This window comes from Calliopsis andreniformis, chromosome 1 (assembly GCF_051401765.1).
Source record: "Calliopsis andreniformis isolate RMS-2024a chromosome 1, iyCalAndr_principal, whole genome shotgun sequence".
Classification (NCBI taxonomy): domain Eukaryota; kingdom Metazoa; phylum Arthropoda; class Insecta; order Hymenoptera; family Andrenidae; genus Calliopsis; species Calliopsis andreniformis.
In genome coordinates this window covers 10,830,394-10,850,350 of record NC_135062.1, presented here as the reverse complement: position 1 = coordinate 10,850,350, position 19,957 = coordinate 10,830,394, and the positions used below count along the sequence as shown (strand labels likewise).

Below are 19,957 nucleotides of genomic sequence, written 5' to 3'. Positions count from 1 at the left end.
CGTCAAAATATCGCTCGTGTGCATTGGCCCTTAAACTATTTTTTATAATAATATAGTCCAGCTAGTAGCTCCTTACACCGTTCTCTCGCGTGTGAACTAACTATAACACTAAAGAAACTAGATTCCAGCTCCGCCAACCAGAGCAATGCATATAAATCTCATCTCTGATTAGACCCCTGACCCAATTTCGCCCCTCGATTCGAGGCATGAGCCGAGGCTCGGGCACGGTTCCTTTCTCGACTATCCCGCGGCGATGTGAAAGCTGCATCGACAGTATCGCAATAACAGACGCACCTGTCGAGGTCCCGCTCCCATACGGACAGTTTCTTATTTTCCGCGCGTGCGCGTGGGCCTTTTATCGCGGGGGCAGCTCTATAAAATAGGCCCGCCGGTGTAGCGCGGCCCGACGGAACCGATCACCATCCCCAGATTCCGCTTCCTGCGGATTTATTTTATCGGTCGGTCGAACACGTGTGTCTCCTCACCCTGACGACTTTCATCAGGAAAGTTCTTCCGTCCCGTGGAATATCGTCGCCGGGGGCGACCCCACTCCCAGGCTTCCTCGCGGCCTCCTCCACCCCCACAATCGCGAGCCACTTTCGAGCCAGAGGGAAGCGGATTTTGCCCACGTGCAGCGCGTCGTCCACCCACGGGGGTCGATACAATGAGAACCGGGATTTATGCCGTGACTCGTGCTAATATAAAGGCCAATTTATTTCATACGCGAAGGAGGAACGGAGAGGACCATCCCCCAACCTATGTGCTTCTTTTTTAGCTGAGGCAACAGTACGCAACACGGCAGCGAAATTTATACATGATCATTTTCTGCGATGCAGGAATTTATCGCGGAAACAATGCTGGAATTCGTGTGGCTAATGGGTGACCCCCTGGCTCTGGCCAGCTGACCTCGAACGGGTGTGATAGATTTTTAACGATTTTCCTTGTTTGCTTCTTTTTTTTAATGCTGCGTGGATTATGCTTTTTTTGTGAGAATTTATAAAAATCAATCCATTGAATTTATATGTATACAATTTTGTGACATTTAATAGTGGTACTCAAAGTTCTACATTCTCGTATGAAACTGCATCTTCTGGTATTTTATGCACTTTTTATGCTTGTGCGTGACAGTTATCTGGGTATGGATTTTCCAAACTACATTTTGTTTACTTCAAAATTAAAATAAGTTAAATTAAAGTTAAAAGTTAAGAGTCCAAATTCCGTTTTTAATGTATTCCTAATTGCAACCCTTTACTCGTAATCTTACTTCCTCTTGTACACGTCAACCCATAAATAAATACCACCATTCACAAACCTTCCTCTATCCTCTTCCTCTATCAATAAAAATAATATTCACTCCCAAAACATCAATATATCTCATCCAGATAGTTCTCACACTGAAATATAAAATTGCGCTGCCACAAAAATTCTCTTGCCATTGAATTCATGGCAGATCAGCAATAGATAAGCGGATCGAAAGCGAAGCACGTAAAACACTGTAAAGATCAGGAACCGAGCGAACCAGGAGCGCCAGAATGGAATTCCTGAGTCAAGGAGCGATAGGGATTGAATAGAAATCGTAAAGAATTTCGAAGCGCGGTGGGTCTCCGGTCAACGAATACGTGGGGCCGTTTTCTCTCTTGCCCGCGTCCCATTCACTGCAGCCAGGTTCCATGGGTGCCACGGTAATTTATTTCCCGTGCATCAGGTACCCCGTCTAACGACTGCAGTATTTGGTTAATATGATTTCCCGAAGTGGTAGTTAAATCTAAACGGGGGTCTTAACGTGGCACAGGAGTGTTATATAAATAGTGACTCGAATGAGAAAGGGGCAAAGATGGGTCGGACAGAGAACCAACAATATAACTATTTAAATATGTAGGGGAAGGTTGCCGAATTTCGACCACTAAAATATTTTTAACTATAGAGTGGTAATAAAATATGTAAGAGATAGCGGAAAAATGTTACTGATTATCTTATTTTTAAGATAATCTTAATTTTAGACAAAAGTTGAGACATGAATACAGTAAATTGTAACTTAACAAATGTGCTTTCTATATGGGTAGTTGAAAGTCATGCTACTTACTTTAGAAAAACTAGAAAACTTACAGTAGTGTGCTAAAATATCAGATTCTTAATTGTTAGAACGGACCACTCTTTTTTACTTAAACATCAAATGGTATTGTATGGTAGTGATCGTTGCATTAATTAACTTAGTATGTAAGCAACACATATTGCCTGGCATACTGTACAAATTGTTTATACATTACATGATACACTGGCTATCCAACCTTGGTGTCGTGGCAACCTTCTCCTACTTGAATATTCTATACTAGGTGAAATATCTCGGGTCTAAAAGGGGAAGTATCCCTTAAAGGATTAATCGCGAACCGTGGAAACGCGCATAATCGTCTGTGGATACTTGCAAACGCCCAGGTTAAACTGTTGTCGATTTACAGCCACTTATAAATTGCGGAATTAAAAGACGAGAGAACGTAATGCGTGCGGTGTGATGGGGGAAAATTATAGCCTCCTCGATCGTAAATTGAATTGAAGTTATTGGGTGTCTAAATATAGATGTGCAGCTCGTAGCGATTATTAGAGTGATCATGCTTGTCTTGGAGAGTAATGATTATGTTTTTGGTGCAGTATGTCTTTACTGATTTTTGTTGTTTTGCTAATTGGATATGGCAGTCTGCATTGTACGTGTATACATACTTATTAAGGCGGAGGTTCAAATGAAATGCTAATACAAAGGTATTTCGAAAGGTATAGGAACTATTTTGATGAATTATGAATAATACAAATTAACATATGAATTACGTTATTAACACTGTGACTGCCAAACTACATTGACTGCAACTTATGAATAATATAAACGATTACATATCTGACATCTCATTCTTAGCACAAAGCTATCCTTCCTCTATTATTTCATTAACTTCACAAGCTTTATTCTAATTCTCTAAGATCTCGTTAACAATTCTTAATATTTTATAATAATCTGAAATTCCATACAATAAGGAAGTGTTAGAAGAAATCTTCTACCTTACAGATAAACCATAAGTACATAATTTTAATTCAAGTAAAATTCACTTCATTTATATGGAATAAACGACCCACAAAATCCAAAGCATTAAATTGTATCAAGTTCGATGTAAAATGTGGCGAAGAAAGAGAGCCAGGAATTCGAAAGGTATGGTAACCATCGAAATCTTGATACAACTTACAAACTGTTTCGGGTTCAGCGGCCAGGAAGGTCTAACGAACCGAGCTGGTCACCCTCTGTCTAACTAACGACCAGAGTACTTTAAACTGTAACTTGTTCCGAACGTGTTGCCTGGCCTACGTGGGCATCGAAACAATGCGTCTGATGGACAATACTTATTAGTTTCGGAGGTGGGCGAGCATGCTCTTCCTCTTTCTCCACGTCGTTGTACCCCATTGTACATGTTGAAGGTATGAAGCGAGGCAGGCGAAACGCCTACAAGTCTGACAAGGTGCCAGCGCATCACTCCTGGAGTACACGAAACCGTCTGGAAGGGAACAGATCTCCCCCCCCATTCCCACCCTCCGATCCTCATCCCCTCGAATAAAAATTCCACAACGGATTTCCCGACTCACTGTGATTAATTCAGACCCTCCCCTTTACTTTCTGTGCAGCGGGATGTTCGCGACACTACCGACAACGAAAATTGCTTATTTACCTCTTTTGGAAGAGGGGGGAGAAACTTGATTTATTCGGATATAATACTATTATTATTTATTCTGATACCTCCTGCGTTTATTAAAATGTGATTCAGGGACACAATTACCTATTCAATAATTTGCGTTGAAAGCAATTCTAGTATATGGAAGTAAGTGGTTAGATTCCAAATAGCTAATATCCACTTTATGCCTGAACGTCTTACGACATAATTTGGACGTCTCAGAAACATCCAAGAGCGTATGTCTTAAAGATTTGCAAAGTTTACGTCCATAAGACGCCTTAAAGACACATTACATAGTCGTTTTAAAGACTTACACTTTTGGACGTCTTAAAGATGTCTACTGATATCTCTGTGGTATATGTGATATAGTTATTAAAATTGAAGTTTAGAATTTTAGATCGAGAGAATGAATATTTTTTATTATTTCTTCGAAACTAGCTATTTAATTGAGAAATACATTAAGCTTTAACTAGGGTGGTATCAGTAGGTTATAAATTGTAATATTGGTAATATGAAAGGATCGCTGTAATTCGATTATCACAAGATAATTAATAGTGGTAAATACCTACATGAAAATACACAACTTCAGTTAATTAATCTCTAGTATAAATTATTCATAGATATTTGCCATACCAAATAGGTACTGTAACTGTACAAAAATCGACTACCTTTTTCCAACTCTGACTCTCATTACTAGACTGCGAATGTTTATGTGAATTCTTATTTTCATATCCAAAATTAGAGCAAAGGAACCTAACCAGCCACTTGCTTCAGCTTTCAAATACCATAAAGTGCATTTACCTTACGATAGTTTCTATATTTTTCCCTATCACATAAACTCTATGCTTTTTGCACATTGAAATTTCCTATAAATGCATAAAGACCCGTAGTCTACTCAATCCCCCATTACACTTCCACACATCAACTCCAATCCTCTCGACTCTCTCTTCCAATCAGTAATTCCATTAAACAGTTACCTTATTTATATCCCTCCACCTATTCCATGCTTCCCCGCGGAAGGAAATAATCCCAGAGCCCATCACAAAAGCGTCCTCCCACCATCAAAGTATCATTAAACCCTATTCTCTCTTTCGTCCCACTGCACCCAGGCCATCGATGATCCGAACGTTCCCATTAGCGCATTTAAGATTCACAGCAACGTTATCGCGTCGGCGAGACAATAAAAGAGGATAACCGAGACCGAGGGCGAAGAGGAGCGCGGCGGATCAACCTGGGCGCAACAAAGTCGATACCGCCGATCGATAAATCAAAGCTCGCGACCGGTTCGGGAGTGGTATTAAGCCCCTATCGCATTACGCGGAAAATAGGCCGTCCCGAGGAATATTTGGACCGCGACCAGTCGGACCAGTCCTCGGTGGGGTCTCGCTAAGGACGCGCCTCCGCCAGTGCCGAATCATGAATAAATTTTAACGAGATTGCACGCGCGAGAAGGGGGGGAAGAGCAGCGACGAGCTGCGGCCAGTTTAACTATACAGGGACGAGGAGGATAAATCAAGCGGCCTAATCAGACCGCTTCATCGTGCCCACTTTTTGGGAAGTTATGAACAGGGCCACGGGGCGGCCGATAACGCTGCCTAGCGGAGGATCGAGGGGACCAGGGATATAGATCGTCGATTCGTCGCGAATTTATCTGGAACACATCGTGGACGCTGGTTACGTATTTATAACTATCGATGCACCGTATTAAGGGGACAGATGAGCCTCAGATAAAATCGTGTCCGCGGGAAGGTTATGCGCGCGAAATTATCGCGGATGGAGTGACGGAAGGTTGGCCAACCTGTGTGGTCGAACGTGGGGAACACGATACGGCGACCTAATCGCCGATTTCGGAGGACAACCGAGCCAATTTCGGCTACCAAGCCGCGCGCGACCACTGCCTAATGAATAGCGCTTAATTAAAGACTATAAATCCGCGAGCCCTTGGCCGAGTCCTGCTCGACGCGACACACGGTTTCACGGTTTCGTGAAAAAACAACTGGGCAGGGTTGGAAAGCTGTTGCTGGGAAGGCTGGACAAGATTTCCGAGCATGCTATAAAATTTGTGGAATGTGTCGCGCTCGTTTAGGGAACGGTGAGCGCGACAACCACGGTAACTTAGAATTCTGTTAATGCCTTCGGTACCTTGTAAACGACGCCGTCGTCGATTAATTGGCAACACTCGATTCGTCGGTGGGGAAAAAGGAGTAAGTAATGGGAATGAACTGGGTAGGTGCAATACGTTTTTTTTGTTATGGACTCGACGCTGTCGTACTTATCGTTAGTTCTTGGAATTACTGTCTCAGATTCCTTTGCTTTCGCTTTTGATTACGCAAAATGAAGTTATCAATGCAGTAAATAGAACTCGGAGAGATATGTATTTTGTCTTATTGTTAGTTTCTATTAATTTCTGGCTAGAGAGAAATCGTGAGCCTGTGACGAATAAAATACTAGTATATTGACTTCTAAAATTTTCCTTGGACTTGCCATTATTCTCAATAATTATTAACATTTTCACACCCCCCTTTGCAATGTAACCATATACATATAAACAAATTCGCAAGAGCAAATATATACATATAACCACACAGCATTTTTACATAAATAAATATTTTTTCTTAATTAAAATTCCTACCTTTAGCAGCAACATGTTTTGGAAAAATCTACGCCATGACAGTCCAATTTATCGATCAAAATTGATTGTGGAAAACTTGACTCGGATATCAGTATCAATATTCAGATAATTCATGACATCTATAAAAAAATAAACCACATATTATTTTGACATCGTAATAACCAAAAAAGTTCAATCATATATTCAAATATAAAAAAAATGAATTCATAGACGCTATCAAATTGACAACGTAAGTGTCTCGTTACAAACATATTACTAACCTGATGTAAAAAAAAAGACTGTATCCTAACCCCAGCGCGTCTTATTTGCAAGATTCAGATCACATCACATCAAAACACAATAATTTACAACACCTTTTTGTTAAAAATTGCCAAATCACACAAGAAGCACCTGCACTCATCGCACACTCCCCAGAAAGTACATTGGAAGTTTCGATTATCGAAATTTGATGGCGCGCATCGATGAGTATCGATATTAGTTGCGCGCGCATCCTACTATGCGCGTCCTATTGCGCGCACATATTTAAATTGACCGATAGCATTAATCTATTCCATATTCATATAAAATAAAATTAAAAGCACAAAAAATAGTAAAAAACACCCATAATTAGAATTATTTTATCCTAACATGCTTATTAAATTGTATTATATGTATATATACTGTACATATACCTGCTCCACGAATTAAATATTAAAACATCTATTCATTTATATTTTGAATACGTGAGATTACAATAATAATTCTTCGTAAAGAAATTCTCGAGTCACTGCACTTTCTAAATATTCCTTATTTTTTAATAAACCACCTTGACATAACCTCTCAAAAAATAGTACGCACATAAACGAGAATTTCGTAGTAAAAACGTTCTCAAATTCGAAGCACGCGGCAGTAGACCTCGATCACGGAAATGCGAATTAAATCAGCGTTACAATTTATAATAGTAAACCGGCATTAATTTCTAGTATCGTCTTATCGGGCAATTTATTTGATAACCTTCTACAAGCGAATGCACTTAATGAGCTCGGATGTTTAATAATTTTTAACGCGCGTAGAAAACCGGATAGAACAGCTTTAGAGCACCTCGCCTAGTCGTAAAATCCTACACAAAGTCTCGGGCATGAACGTGATGACGCAATATGGGATTCCTAAGAAAAACAAAAGCAGGAGGACCAAATAAATTGTTAGCGAAACGAACGCTGGGATTCGCGGCAACCTGACATCACGGTCCTCGTGGTCGTGTAAGAACGCGAGCACCGAAGAATATTTATGCAAATGAAAGCGTAAAACGCTCGCGAAACGATTTACTCAGTCGTTATCTCGCGCTTTACTATCGTACAGGGTACACCGGTAAGCGGAGGGAACAGTTAGGGCACATTCTCATGAGCCTAAGACGAAGAAGCGGCTGTTAATTGCAACCACTGTATGCAACAGATGATACAATCGATCCTTGCCTTGATCTTGTATTGACTTCATCGTGCTCAGAGAACGAACGAGATACAACTTACATTAGTATTCTACCCTTTGCACTTCAAGCACTTATATACAAGTATTTTCTTGCTATAGACTTACTTGCTATTTTCTTGCTATAACTAATAAGCCCCATGTTTTTGATAGCAATTAACCTTTTGATACATTTTAAAGAATGTGGGTATACAATATGAACAACTTTACAGCTTCGCTGTACACTTAAGATACGTACGTATTTACTTTTTGCATTTCTATGTTGAAGACTACGGTCACACAAAAGTTGATTTGAGAGTCTGTCGCAATAATATGTAAAAATACATTCTTTTTAGCCGTTTTATAGAAGGGCAATCTAGGACAATTTTCAACTATTCCAGCAGAAGCGTAATAAATATAAAAATAGGTTCACAGATACTCAGTTAATATAACAAATAGATTCAATATTTAAACATGAGATTATCACAAAAAACCATTGAAAATGCAAAAAGCAATATCTTTGGAACATGTACCCTAGTCCAAACAATCTGTGCCAATAATTCTCTGAGTGGCTATACAGGGTGTAACAAAAATGTCGCAGTTCCTTAAAAGGGGTGATTCAGGGGGTGATTTGAAACAACTTTTTCCTTAGCGAAAATGTAAGATAAGTCTTCGTTAACGAGTTATTAATGAAAAACACCGGCCAATGAGAGCGCGAGTTTGCCGTCCGAGCGACTGCAGTAGCGTTGGGTATGCGCTGGTCGCTACGGTTGTACTCCGAACAAGAAAGTCGACATGCGTCGAAGGAAATAGCATTAGTGTGAAAATATTTGCATAATGTATAAACGAAAAAGCAATGCAACAAAAGAAATGAACGGAGAATTGGAGAATTAACGTTGAAGATAGAAACGTTGAAAGTAGTCTGCGTTAGATTTAAAAAATAACAATCATTAACGAATTAAATGCAATTCATCTGTAGTTTGTAAATCTGTGTCACTGGGTCACTGTACCGATACTGGTCATCGACCTCTGGAATGGTTTATGGCAGGGTAGAATTTTTCCAAAGAAGCTCCTTGTACCCCCCACGTAGTTTAAGCACCTCAGACCTTCTTTGTTCGGACACTCCGAGATCATGTCTCCTTCGAAACCAAAGCAATAAAGCCATAAATTACCTAAACGCGTGCCCTAGCATAAACCATTTCGACGGTCGATGACCAGGATCGGTACAGTGACCCAGTGACACAGGTTTACAAACTACAGGTGAAGTTTGTTCTCTTCTTCCTTTATTTTTCGTTGTATTGCTTTTTCGTTTATACGTTATGCGAATAAGAGATTTACATATTCGTATTTTTACGTTGCACGTAGTTTTCCTCGATTTTAAGTAATTATTCACTTCAAGTGATAAACAAAGAAAGGACTCGGTGTTATTTATTATGTCGCTTTCAGTTTTCATACTAATGCTATTTTCTTCGATGTATGACGACTTTCTTGTTCGGAGTACAACTGTAGCATCTAGCGCGCATACCCAACGCTACCGCGGTCGCTCGGGCGGCAAACTCGCGCTCTCATTGGCCGGTGTTTTTCGTTAATAACTTGTTAACGAAGCCTCATCTTACATTTTCGCTAAGGAAAAGGTTCTTTCAAATCACCCCCTAAATCACCCCTTTTAAGGAACTGCGACATTTTTGTTACACCCTGTATAGAAGTGCAGTGGCAACATAATTCACAATTTGCAAGGTCACGTGTACGAGCAAATGCGGGGGAAAGAAAACGAGCAGCGTTCCCGTGAATTCTTTTTTTCTCTCCAGAGCCAACCGTAGCTGGAACATCAGAGAAACCCTCGCTCACCTACGCAGGTAGCTACACCCTGTAACTCGTCGGTAAAGGGGGAAAGAGACAGCGAGGCTTATCCAACAGAGTCGCAGTCGTCGAGTGACTTTTCGTTTACGAACAGGCAGTTGTCCGTGCCTTTAGCCACGCTCCAGTAAGCGTTTTCACGGGAACAACCGTTTGTGGACCACGAGGACACACGCCGACTCGTGTACGAGCAATAACGACGTCGTGGACCTACCGCGACGTAAATAGACCCGGTCTCTCCTTCCTGTCGGTGCTATTTTCGGGATCGTCGGCTCAGGAAAAAGTTATGTTCTCAATGAGGAACAGGATGCCGTTGCATCAACGGGTTGCGGTTGAATGGGCCTGGTACAAGAAATAGACGACGCATGAAAAGACGAGGAACGAAACAATTCCCTGTGGACTTACTGAATGACTGCGAGACCCTGACTGCTTCATTGCGACTTGCGACTACCACGGATACGTAAACGTTGTAGGAAGCAGGAAATACAGGGTGTCCCAGGAGGTACAGAATGAACCCCACGTGCTCAGTTAGTTACATTAAGTAAAAGGTATCGAATAAGGGATATCACGTGTTTAGATAGTACGTAATTAACATAAGAAGATTTTTAAATATTAAAAGAGCAACCAAATCAGATTTTAATAGAGAGATGTGGATCGCCACCTTTGAGACTAATTTAACTCATGTATGCTGTACAATATTATTATAGAGATAAAAGTAAAGAACTGTAATATGCGAATATTTAAAAATCATACAGATACTTCTATGCTGTTAAAAGCCAGCAAAATTATATAATGCAATAGCCATTCCAGTAGCAAAATCAAACAAGCTCACAGAGTACATGGGATTTTATGTATATGCATAACTTAGTGAACACGTAGGAAAGGTTTATTGAATACCCCATGGGACACTATATAGAACGACGTCGTTCCAGCTTAGAATCGAGCGAAAAGAGAGTTACGATCGAAATCAATCTCGCCTCCCCTTGCAGCTTCATATAAAATTGAATCATCAGGGAGAACTTAAGCGACAGTCAAAGGTATGCGAGGCATTTTCGCGAGGGAAAAAATTATAATTCACAGCAACCACGCATCCGGTATGTCACTCGCTGGACGGCTTGCAAACGAGTCGGGGAGAATCGATTCGACACGATCTCCGGGAGAGTTGAATGAAGAAACAGGAAGAAAAAGGAATGGTAAGACTCCACCCTTTTTACGGCCTAGAGGCCCCGCTGGTCTTTTTTCCTTTCTGAGAGCCACTGTGGATAATTGGGACCGCACCCACCGACTCGGACTCGGTCCTTGCGCGATTGTCTCGCTTTTTCTTTCTCACCTTTCGCGTATTCCTTTGAATTCGTGGGCACATTAAAACAGTGATTACACCCACAACTTTTGTAAAAGTTAATTCTTTCTTGTAGACTGTAATATGTACCTTTTCAAACTTCCTTCGAAAGTTTGTTTTGAATAGGAAGGGCAGAAGTTCAATTCTTCTGTCACTTGAAGGGTGATTAGTCTGATTAGTACTTACGTGGGTGGTCTTTAGATTTGAGAAATTTCTGAAGGAAATGAATCCATTTGATATGAAGCATAATTTAAAGCTGCTTTCGAAACCAGAACGCTTACATAAAAACATTTATATAATAGAAAAACATATGAGAATCATTAATATTTTTAACCTGAATCGTTGTAGGATGTAACATAATGTGAAAATAACAGTGTAACCTTTCTCGTTTTAAATGCCTATTTTTTTTATCTAATATTCTGATGCAAAATGTCTCATACATGTGTTTATCCAAATTATACAGTGTGTGGAGATGCAACGAAAAGTTCGGATAGTGTCTGCATAAAACCAAGATATTCCAAGTAAAATTTTAACTCTGATAATAAGAAAGAGTATAAATAAAAATTATTACGCAAGTGCTATACAATTTGCATAATTCCCCACTTGTTTTATGGTTGGTAAGAGAAAATGGCAAGACCACGTCCGTCTGCACAAATCAGACAGTGTGTGGTGATGCACTAGACAAATCGAATTCATGTACAAATTGCTTAGAAAACCAACACAGGTAATACAGCCATCATAATAATAGAAAAAGTTCTTTTACACAATAAATTAAAAAAAAATGTGTATAAAAAATAATATCTAATATCCAAAATACTATATTGTATATGCTTACATACCAAACGAGGATTGCTGCTTATTGATACATTTTTTAAGTGGGAAGAATATTTCCATGTGTGAGAACACCGTGTGTTACACTTCATTGAGGAAATCCGCCTCATCCATTAGAAAATGTCGAAAGTAAGATCTTTGTAGAAATCGCTGCAAAAAGCAATTAAAAATCAGTATAATTGATTTATTCTTTATCATTGATTTATTCTTTAAAAGGGAAGCCCATATTTCAGTCTGTGGAAATCATTCAGTATGTCATAATATATCAAGCGAATCCAACTCATTATGTAAGAAACATGAAGAAGGGGATTCCAGGTAGTGATCTTTCCCAGAATAATGTTACTATATTACATAATTTAGAACCCATATTTTTTCATATATTCACTCAAAGAGAAAACCATATTTCAACCTGTGTGAATCATTCGGTTTGTCGTAATGAATCAGACGAATGCAGCTTATTATGTGAAAAACATCAAGAAAAGAATTTCAGGTGATATTTTGCAAAATAATATTAACATGATATACGATACAAAATGAAACCTATATTTCCTACGTTCATTCATTTTTTTCAAAGAGAAAAATACTACTCAGTTTGCGTAAACCATACAATATGTGGCAATGTATCAGATGAATCCAATTTATCATGTAAAGAACATCAAAAAGAAGAGTTTTCAATTTGTGAAAACCATTCAGTATGTCGGAAGGCATCGGATGAATCCAACTTATTGTGTGAAAAACATATAAAAGAGGAACTTAGGTAATTTTATGTAAAATAATAGTATTATAGTATAATATATGATCAAATATGGAACCTATATTTCCTACATTTATTTATTTGATCAAAGAAAAAAACGTGACTTAATTGGCGGAGAGCAGCCATTATGTCGCAGTCTATCGGAGGCATACTATTTATTAGAAGACGATTCTTGGTAATACTTGAGACAATACAATCAGTATAATATGTAGGTGTATTATAAACCCAATATTTTGTTTATTTACTCATTAAAAGGGAAGATATTCGTGTCTGTGGGCAAGATTCAGTATGTCGCTGTCGGAAACGATCAACCTACTCAATATACAGTAAATATCTAGCAGGAGATTCCAGGTAATTTTTAGCAGAATAAACTCAATATAGTACAATGCATGCTCCAAAACTAATATTTTTTACATTTGTCTATTTCTTAAAAGCGAAAATTTTCTTTTAATTTGTGAGAATGGGAACCATTCGGTATGTCATAACATATCACACGAATCCTCTTCAATATGCAACAAGGATGAAGCAGAGGATATTAGGTAATCTTCCAATATAAAGATACTCTTAGCAATATATCAATCAATGCATAAGATTGATCAATACATAATATAAAACTCACTTACCAACTTTCTGAAAGGAATAACAAGATTTCAATTTGTGGGGACGATTTAGTATGTCACAATGTACCAGAAGAATCCACTTCATCAGCCACAGAAGAAAGTATTAGGTAACATTTTCGCCTGCCAAGAAGGAAACCAAGAATCTGTATAATTTATTGCATGATACAAGACTTGTATTTTTAATTGATTTATGTTATGAAGGGATCACAAAATAACAGTCTGTGGAAACTATACAGTGTGTGGCAATGTATCAGAATCCAGTTCATCTGATAGTATGAACGAATGCCAGAGAGATATTTGCAAGTAATTTTTAAAATTATAAAGCAAGGTAGCTTTGCAAGATCTATAATACATCTATCTTATTTCTGAATACATTATCTGAAAGGGATGTGATCCTGTTTGACTCCTCGTGCGGAAATTATTCACCATGTTACAACATTTCAAAGGCACTGGACCCTTTCGTCGAACAGCTGCTCAAGCAGCTTCCCAAGTAAAATTCTCATTATAAAATTTTAAAAGAAAATGCCGAAACTATTAACTGAATCGAACGATATTGCATAGAAGAAAAAGCGTAAATGAATCTCGCACACATTGGGAAATGTTACTGCACTGCGAAAGGGCTGCATTTCCAAAAGGGATTTCGAATTTGCCTCTGCCCTCGAGGGAGGTGCGTATATCACTAGGAGCCAATGCATCTAAACGCCGAGAAGTCAATTAACTCAAACGGCTAGAACTCAATTACGACTGTCGGTTGGCGAGAACACGCCATGGCTAATAATTAAAAAATTACTATGCGTAGGCTCGTTTCTATTGGCACTTGTATTCGACTGCGGCAAAAAACGAACCCCTCTACCAGAAAAATGTTAATCATGCCCTCCTTGTCACACTGGCCAAGTAAGAATTCTGATTGTACTGCGAAAATGCAGTTGAATCCTTAATTGAAACAGTTACATGCTTCTCAAGAGTCTAATTTCTATACAAATTATTAAAATTCTTGCCACCTTGTGCATGTAACTATAGACAACTCAAAACCATACGATTTTTAATTCTTAGAATCGATCAACAAGTTTGAATTAAAAGATTAATAAATATACATTTGTATTCTTTTTAAGAATTTATCTGAATATTGCTTTTACAGACTCATACGTACTCGAAAACAGAAGAGAGGAATCAGTATATGGGATCAACTGTTACGTTTGAAAACGTTTGATCCTGTTGGTCGAAAAAATGTGATAAATTGTCTGAAGGCATTGTTCTCGTAAGCAAAAATTATTAATATATTACAGATGGTAATTAAAGTAAATTACATACTATAGATCACTTGAAAGAATATTTCTCTTGCTTACTAACACATAGGAACCATATTTTTCCAAAACGACGAAAGCTATATCTATACATTTAATTGCAAATTGCACAAATTTCTGACTAAAATTCGGAGCCCGCTAAACATTTAGTCGCGTCACTCTCATTGCAAAGAATAGATATAGAATATGTATAGAATCATAAAATCACGACAGAATAGTAAGCTTCCAATTCGACCATAATAAAATTCATTTTATGTGTATACTGTACATTGTAGTAAACAGCGTAGACTAGAATGCATTTGTCTGGAAGGTCTGTCATTAACGCCAGGCGAAGGTGTACAGCTCCTATTGGCATTGTACAACTCTCGTAAAACAATGAGATACGTGTATTGTTGGCGTGCGTTCGAGAAAATGGTAGGCTTCTCGGTGGACAACGAGGATCACGTTGGATCAAGATTTTACACGGATAAAAGAATCAAGAAATGCGACTGGTTCCGAGCGATCGGCTGTTTGGAGTTTCTCACCACCTTGTCCGTAAACTACGCTTATATAGCTACACCCACGGGAGATCTGCTTGTCAATCTAGCCAAGTATATTGACTAACAATCTTTTCTTTACTTTCCTATATTGAAACGGGATATTTGCCTTAAATCTGATAAACCACCCCCTTCATTCTATTGGATCCTAAGAATAGAAGATGTATAGTTATAAATACATTCTTTGTATTTTACAAATTATTATTTCTATGAAAATCTTGGTATATATTTATTAACTTTTAGGCAATATTAATAAGATTAGAAGCTTATAAAAAAATAATAAGTGTAGTATTGAACTATGAAAAGTACTTAATTTTAATAGTGAAAATATTAAAAAATTAGAAAAGTGTCATGGCGGTAAATATGTTAATACTTGTCTTTACAAAAAGTCTTCATAAAAACTCTTGTAATATCTCATTACCGATATTTTGAATAATGTATATTAATTATATTAATATTAGTACACAAAATTTACTCACATTTGTCATCACCTCGTAGAAAACTTGGTCGAACCTGGCAATGGTTGCAGTTGTTGTGCTTAGAAGAAGAAATTTCGCAAAAAGTCGATAGCCAATATGGCGAAAGTGTTCTGATACCAGACGAAGCATGGCGGGAAGCACATCTCTATGCTCCAAAACTGAAAATACAATATGCGATTAGTACGCGAACATCCTATTTATTATTAGTGATAAGTTTCCACTTGAATTCGAATGCTATAATTATTTTTTCCAGTTGGGATACCAGAATACGATGTTCATAAAAGATTTTTAACAAAAAATACCCGAGTACATACCTTTGCACTATCGACGGGCATTGATTTGAGATTTCGACAACCTTGGTACCTCAATTGCACTCTTAAGACTCTTTATACGTGGTACTCGGGTACTTTAGGTAACTGAATCAACAAAATGACTTATATTCAATGTATTTCAATAGTTTTATAATAGTTTACCTTAAAATTGCTTCTATTATCTTCTGTTTTAATTTCTGGAACATAACTGTAAATTAAAGCGCGGTTCCCTAATGCGCGCCTCCTATGAACAGTCGCAGATACTAACTATCGTATCGATTGTTTCGATTATCGATACAAAATATAAATTTAAAATTTTAAATACAATTTTTAAATTATTTGTATCTAATACTTGTTTCTAGACCTGAAAATGGTATATCATTTATCAAGTTTATTAATTTTGTAACCATTAATTTCTATCACCTGCTGGATATTCAATTTTTAATTTTTCTAAAAAATCGATATTAAGCATACGTATTTCTAATTTTCCAGTATACCTATGTCTACAATTATGGCACAATAGGGAAAATCTAGATAATCAGTTAAAGAAATTATTTCTAAATTTACCTGTACTTCAAGTTTTTGAATTTATCGGTGAAATTCAAGCAATAAAAACACTTTGCGCTATGTTCTGTCAAATAAGATCTGGCAATTGCAGTAAGTACTCGAATCTTAATTGCATTCGTATGTATATCTCTGACTGTCTGCTGTGGTTTCAGATGTTCGACGTGTTAATATGCAACTTCAAGAGGTTGTGCATAATGGTATGGATAAGGAAAAATGGGTAAAAAGTATAGAATGCTTAACTGTTTGTTTCAAAACCGACTTTGAAAGGATGGGAGTTCAATTTGATATCAACTTCTACTGTTGCTGATCGGGTAACTCGTTCTACGAAATAACAGGTATTGCCAGTGTGAAAAGTTTAGTTTTATTAACGTAGCGTTTGTGAAGAATATAAAGTAAATGCTTTTTAAAAAATGCAAATTATATTAATTGCAAAATAAAAATTGCTACTCTGTAGCAATTCATTCATACTTGTATATTACAAATAAGTTATTCCATTTATATCTATATATTAAACGCATTTCACTATGGTTCCGTTGATTCTTGTTGCTCAAACTTGGGATATTTTGCTTCAACTTCAGACCACGTGAGTTTGCCATTAGACAGATCTCTTACCACACTTGGAACTTCATCCAACTGTAAAATTAAAATATTAAAATTTTTCTTGAAATATTCATTTTTATTTATGATTTTTAAACTATTTACTCACGTTTATTCTAACTTGACCCATGCAATCCCTTTCACGGAGTGTAGCACTATGAGGTGTTTTCAGAGTATCAAAGTCTATAGTAATACCAAATGGTATTGCAATTTCGTCTGTTCTTGCGTATCTACGACCAATACTACCAGACGAATCGTCCACTTTGTGTGAAACATCTACTTTTGTGAGATTCTGAGCTGTAAATAATAAACAATCAATAAGTATTATTAAAAGTTTATTAATTTTCATGTATTTTTGAGAATTACTGTACATACATAATTGTTTTACGAATGGTACAAATTCCTCGTTATTACTCAATGGTAAAACTGAACACTTCAAAGGAGCCACAACTGGTGGTAAACTGAAGTAAGTTCGCTTCTCATCTTCTCTTGCTCTAAAGTTGTGTTCAAAAAGAGCATACATTATGCGACCAATACCAAAAGAAGGTTCGATTACAGAAGGAATTATTTCTTCTACATGCACTGTCTTCTGATACCGTTTTATTTGAACCATATCCTTCGTAATTTTTACTTCAGTATCATTAGAAAGTTTTAAACCGTATTCTCCATTTTCATCAAGATTAACTTCAACAGCATTGACCTGATCTTCACTTAATGCTGCTAATGCATCTTGAATTAATTTACTATCTTTCTTAAACGTTTTACCAATCAGGACTTTGTTCGGAACTATTTCACACACATCAACATTTTTTGGTGCTGGTAATTTTTTCTCTGCTACTAATTTCACTCCAGTGGCTTTAGTATGTTGTGTAAGATCATAAGCAGATCGATCTGCGCAACCAACGCATTCTATCCAACCATATGATGTTAAACACTCAGCATCCCAACAGTCACATGCATAATGTGCCATTTCATTTCCCATGTGTTGACGGAAACGTAATTTCTTTGGATCGACTCCGACTTTGACTAAAAATTGATAAATTCTACCCATAAAGTATCCCAATGTTTCGTTAGCTATAAGTTTTGTTAGCACTGCATCGCCTAAGGTCATATGTTGTGCACTCTTTCCGTCCATCTGATTACAAGCTGAATATAACAATACGCTTAAATCCTTGACTGTTTCAAATTTAGGATGACTTTTGTCACTAGGATCACAGAAATGTTCTATTTCTGCCATAGTAAATTCTCTTACTCTTATCAATCCAGATCTAGGAGAGATTTCATTGCGGAATGCATTTCCAATTTGTGCTGCAGCAAACGGCAATTTATCCTGATTGAATGCAAGTAATCTTTTGAAATTTACGAAAATACCCTGAGCAGTCTCTGGTCTCAGGAATCCTTTCACAAGCCCTGAGGGTCCAATTTGTGTTCCAAACATCAAATTAAATTCTATTGGTTCTGTCAAATCATTCCCAGAGATAGGTGATTTTATCTTGTATTTGGACAAAACTGCAGCCATTTCATCTTTTGTCATTCCATCCAATTTAATAATAATATCTTTACATTCTATGCGTGTGTTTTCATCAGTCTTTTTATCGCTAATAACTTTCTCTAAATGTGCTTTAATCAAATGATCTAATCTGAAACATTCCCCTGTCTTAACATCTTTCACCATTAGGTCTGCAAATCTTTCAACATGCCCAGACGCTTTAAGCACCGGCTCTGGTGTTAAAATAGAACAATCGACTTCTAACATTTGTTCTTCCAATACAAAAAAGTTTCTCCAATTGTTCAATAAATTTGTCTTTAATGCACAACCCATAGGACCAAAATCAAATTGACCACTAATCCCACCATAAATTGCAAAAGACTGATCCAAGAAAAATCTACGCTTTAAAAGATCTTCCATTCTTGCTCTGTCGAATGTTGTAGTTTCTGACAGAGATAATTCTTTATCTTCCAACAACTTCTTGCGCAGTTTAAGTTCCGCAACTGCTTTCTTAATATCCAGTTCTGGGGCTCCATTAGATTTAAGTTCCCGAACATAATCACCCTTCAAACAAAATACAATTATTTAATAATGAAGTCTTTTTCACATAAAAAATTGAAAAAAGAAAAGTGATAATTAATGATGATTATCAAGATAATAGAATCTTGAATTTCTAAATTTATGTGCTTTAATATTCATAGTCAGATAGATCTATTGATAACGCGAAAATTCATTATAATCTATTCCACGTGGAAACTTATTTTATAATAAATAATTAATGTCCATATGGTACTCACTTGTTCCTTAACACTAGCTCGAAGGGGTGACAGAATTTCTTCAATCTTTGGGTCCGACATATCGGGTAAAATTTGTATCTTCACTTTCCGATGCTTTTTATTCGTACCCCAGTTACTGAAATCGGCTAACCTAGCAGAAACAGTAAACTTACGAAAAGGCTGCTTGCTATCCGGAATGTGTTCACATGTGGCTGAGAGAGTTCTTCTGCAAAGGAAACGAAGGTTGTACCGAATGCACTGCATTCGTGATGCTTTCTACTTTTAATGCCTAAGAACACGCGAATTTATCAATGCCTTTTACTTGAATGAAGCAAATCCAGGGTTCTGGATAATAATAGTACGATACTGTTGGCGGTAACAATTCATTGGGTTTCAAATGATTTTACGAAGAATAAGAATTAGACGTCATGATTTCGAATGAGTATGGTGTACGAGAGATTCATATTCTAAATTTACAGGTAATTAATTAAGTAGACTTTATATAATATATTTGAAGTAATTCCTGTGATTCTAAGACAAAACGATATAAATCACATATTTCTGTTTTTGAGATATTAGCGTTCGAAGTTTTGAATCTTATAAACTTGCTTTTTTAAGGAAAAAGTTCTTTTAATTTTAACTCAACTTTTTTGAATATGTGACTTCTATTGTTTTTTCCCGTATAATAACAAATGCAACTTCAATGAAATTTATGGAA

General features: G+C 37.2%; 2 protein-coding genes across 2 annotated transcripts; one reads left to right on the top strand and one right to left on the bottom strand.

Annotated features, from left to right (window-relative positions):
* Positions 1-14,049: 14,049 nt before the first annotated feature.
* LOC143182844 (uncharacterized) lies at positions 14,050-16,684 on the top strand. Its single transcript, XM_076384127.1, has 9 exons — positions 14,050-14,060; positions 14,128-14,190; positions 14,234-14,246; positions 14,293-14,438; positions 14,760-15,074; positions 15,519-15,679; positions 15,753-15,911; positions 16,303-16,467; positions 16,530-16,684. Exons 1-9 carry the CDS (start codon positions 14,050-14,052, stop codon positions 16,682-16,684), a joined length of 1,188 nt encoding a protein of 395 aa, XP_076240242.1.
* Positions 16,685-16,715: 31 nt separating this feature from the next.
* On the bottom strand, positions 16,716-19,543 carry Glyrs (glycine--tRNA ligase). The gene is made up of 4 exons (XM_076392353.1): positions 19,261-19,543; positions 17,350-19,027; positions 17,084-17,271; positions 16,716-17,010 (listed from the first exon to the last, which is right to left on the bottom strand). Exons 1-4 carry the CDS (start codon positions 19,501-19,503, stop codon positions 16,900-16,902), a joined length of 2,220 nt encoding a protein of 739 aa, XP_076248468.1. The 5' UTR covers positions 19,504-19,543; the 3' UTR covers positions 16,716-16,899.
* Between the last annotated feature and the right edge of the window lie 414 nt (positions 19,544-19,957).

What these genes read in the sequence shown, in the direction of transcription:
- LOC143182844 (XM_076384127.1), top strand. An exon ending in GAAAATACAATATGCGATTA is followed by an intron (nt 15,680 to 15,752) that starts GTACGCGAACAT and finishes TATTTTTTCCAG; the next exon opens with TTGGGATACCAGAATACGAT. An exon ending in AATAAGATCTGGCAATTGCA is followed by an intron (nt 16,468 to 16,529) that starts GTAAGTACTCGA and finishes CTGTGGTTTCAG; the next exon opens with ATGTTCGACGTGTTAATATG.
- Glyrs (XM_076392353.1), bottom strand. Translation starts at nt 19,503, where the DNA reads ATGCAGTGCATTCGGTACAACCTTCGTTTCCTTTGCAGAAGAACTCTC. An exon ending in GAGCTAGTGTTAAGGAACAA is followed by an intron (nt 19,028 to 19,260) that starts GTGAGTACCATA and finishes TTTTGTTTGAAG; the next exon opens with GGTGATTATGTTCGGGAACT. An exon ending in TGGGTCAAGTTAGAATAAAC is followed by an intron (nt 17,011 to 17,083) that starts GTGAGTAAATAG and finishes TTAATTTTACAG; the next exon opens with TTGGATGAAGTTCCAAGTGT.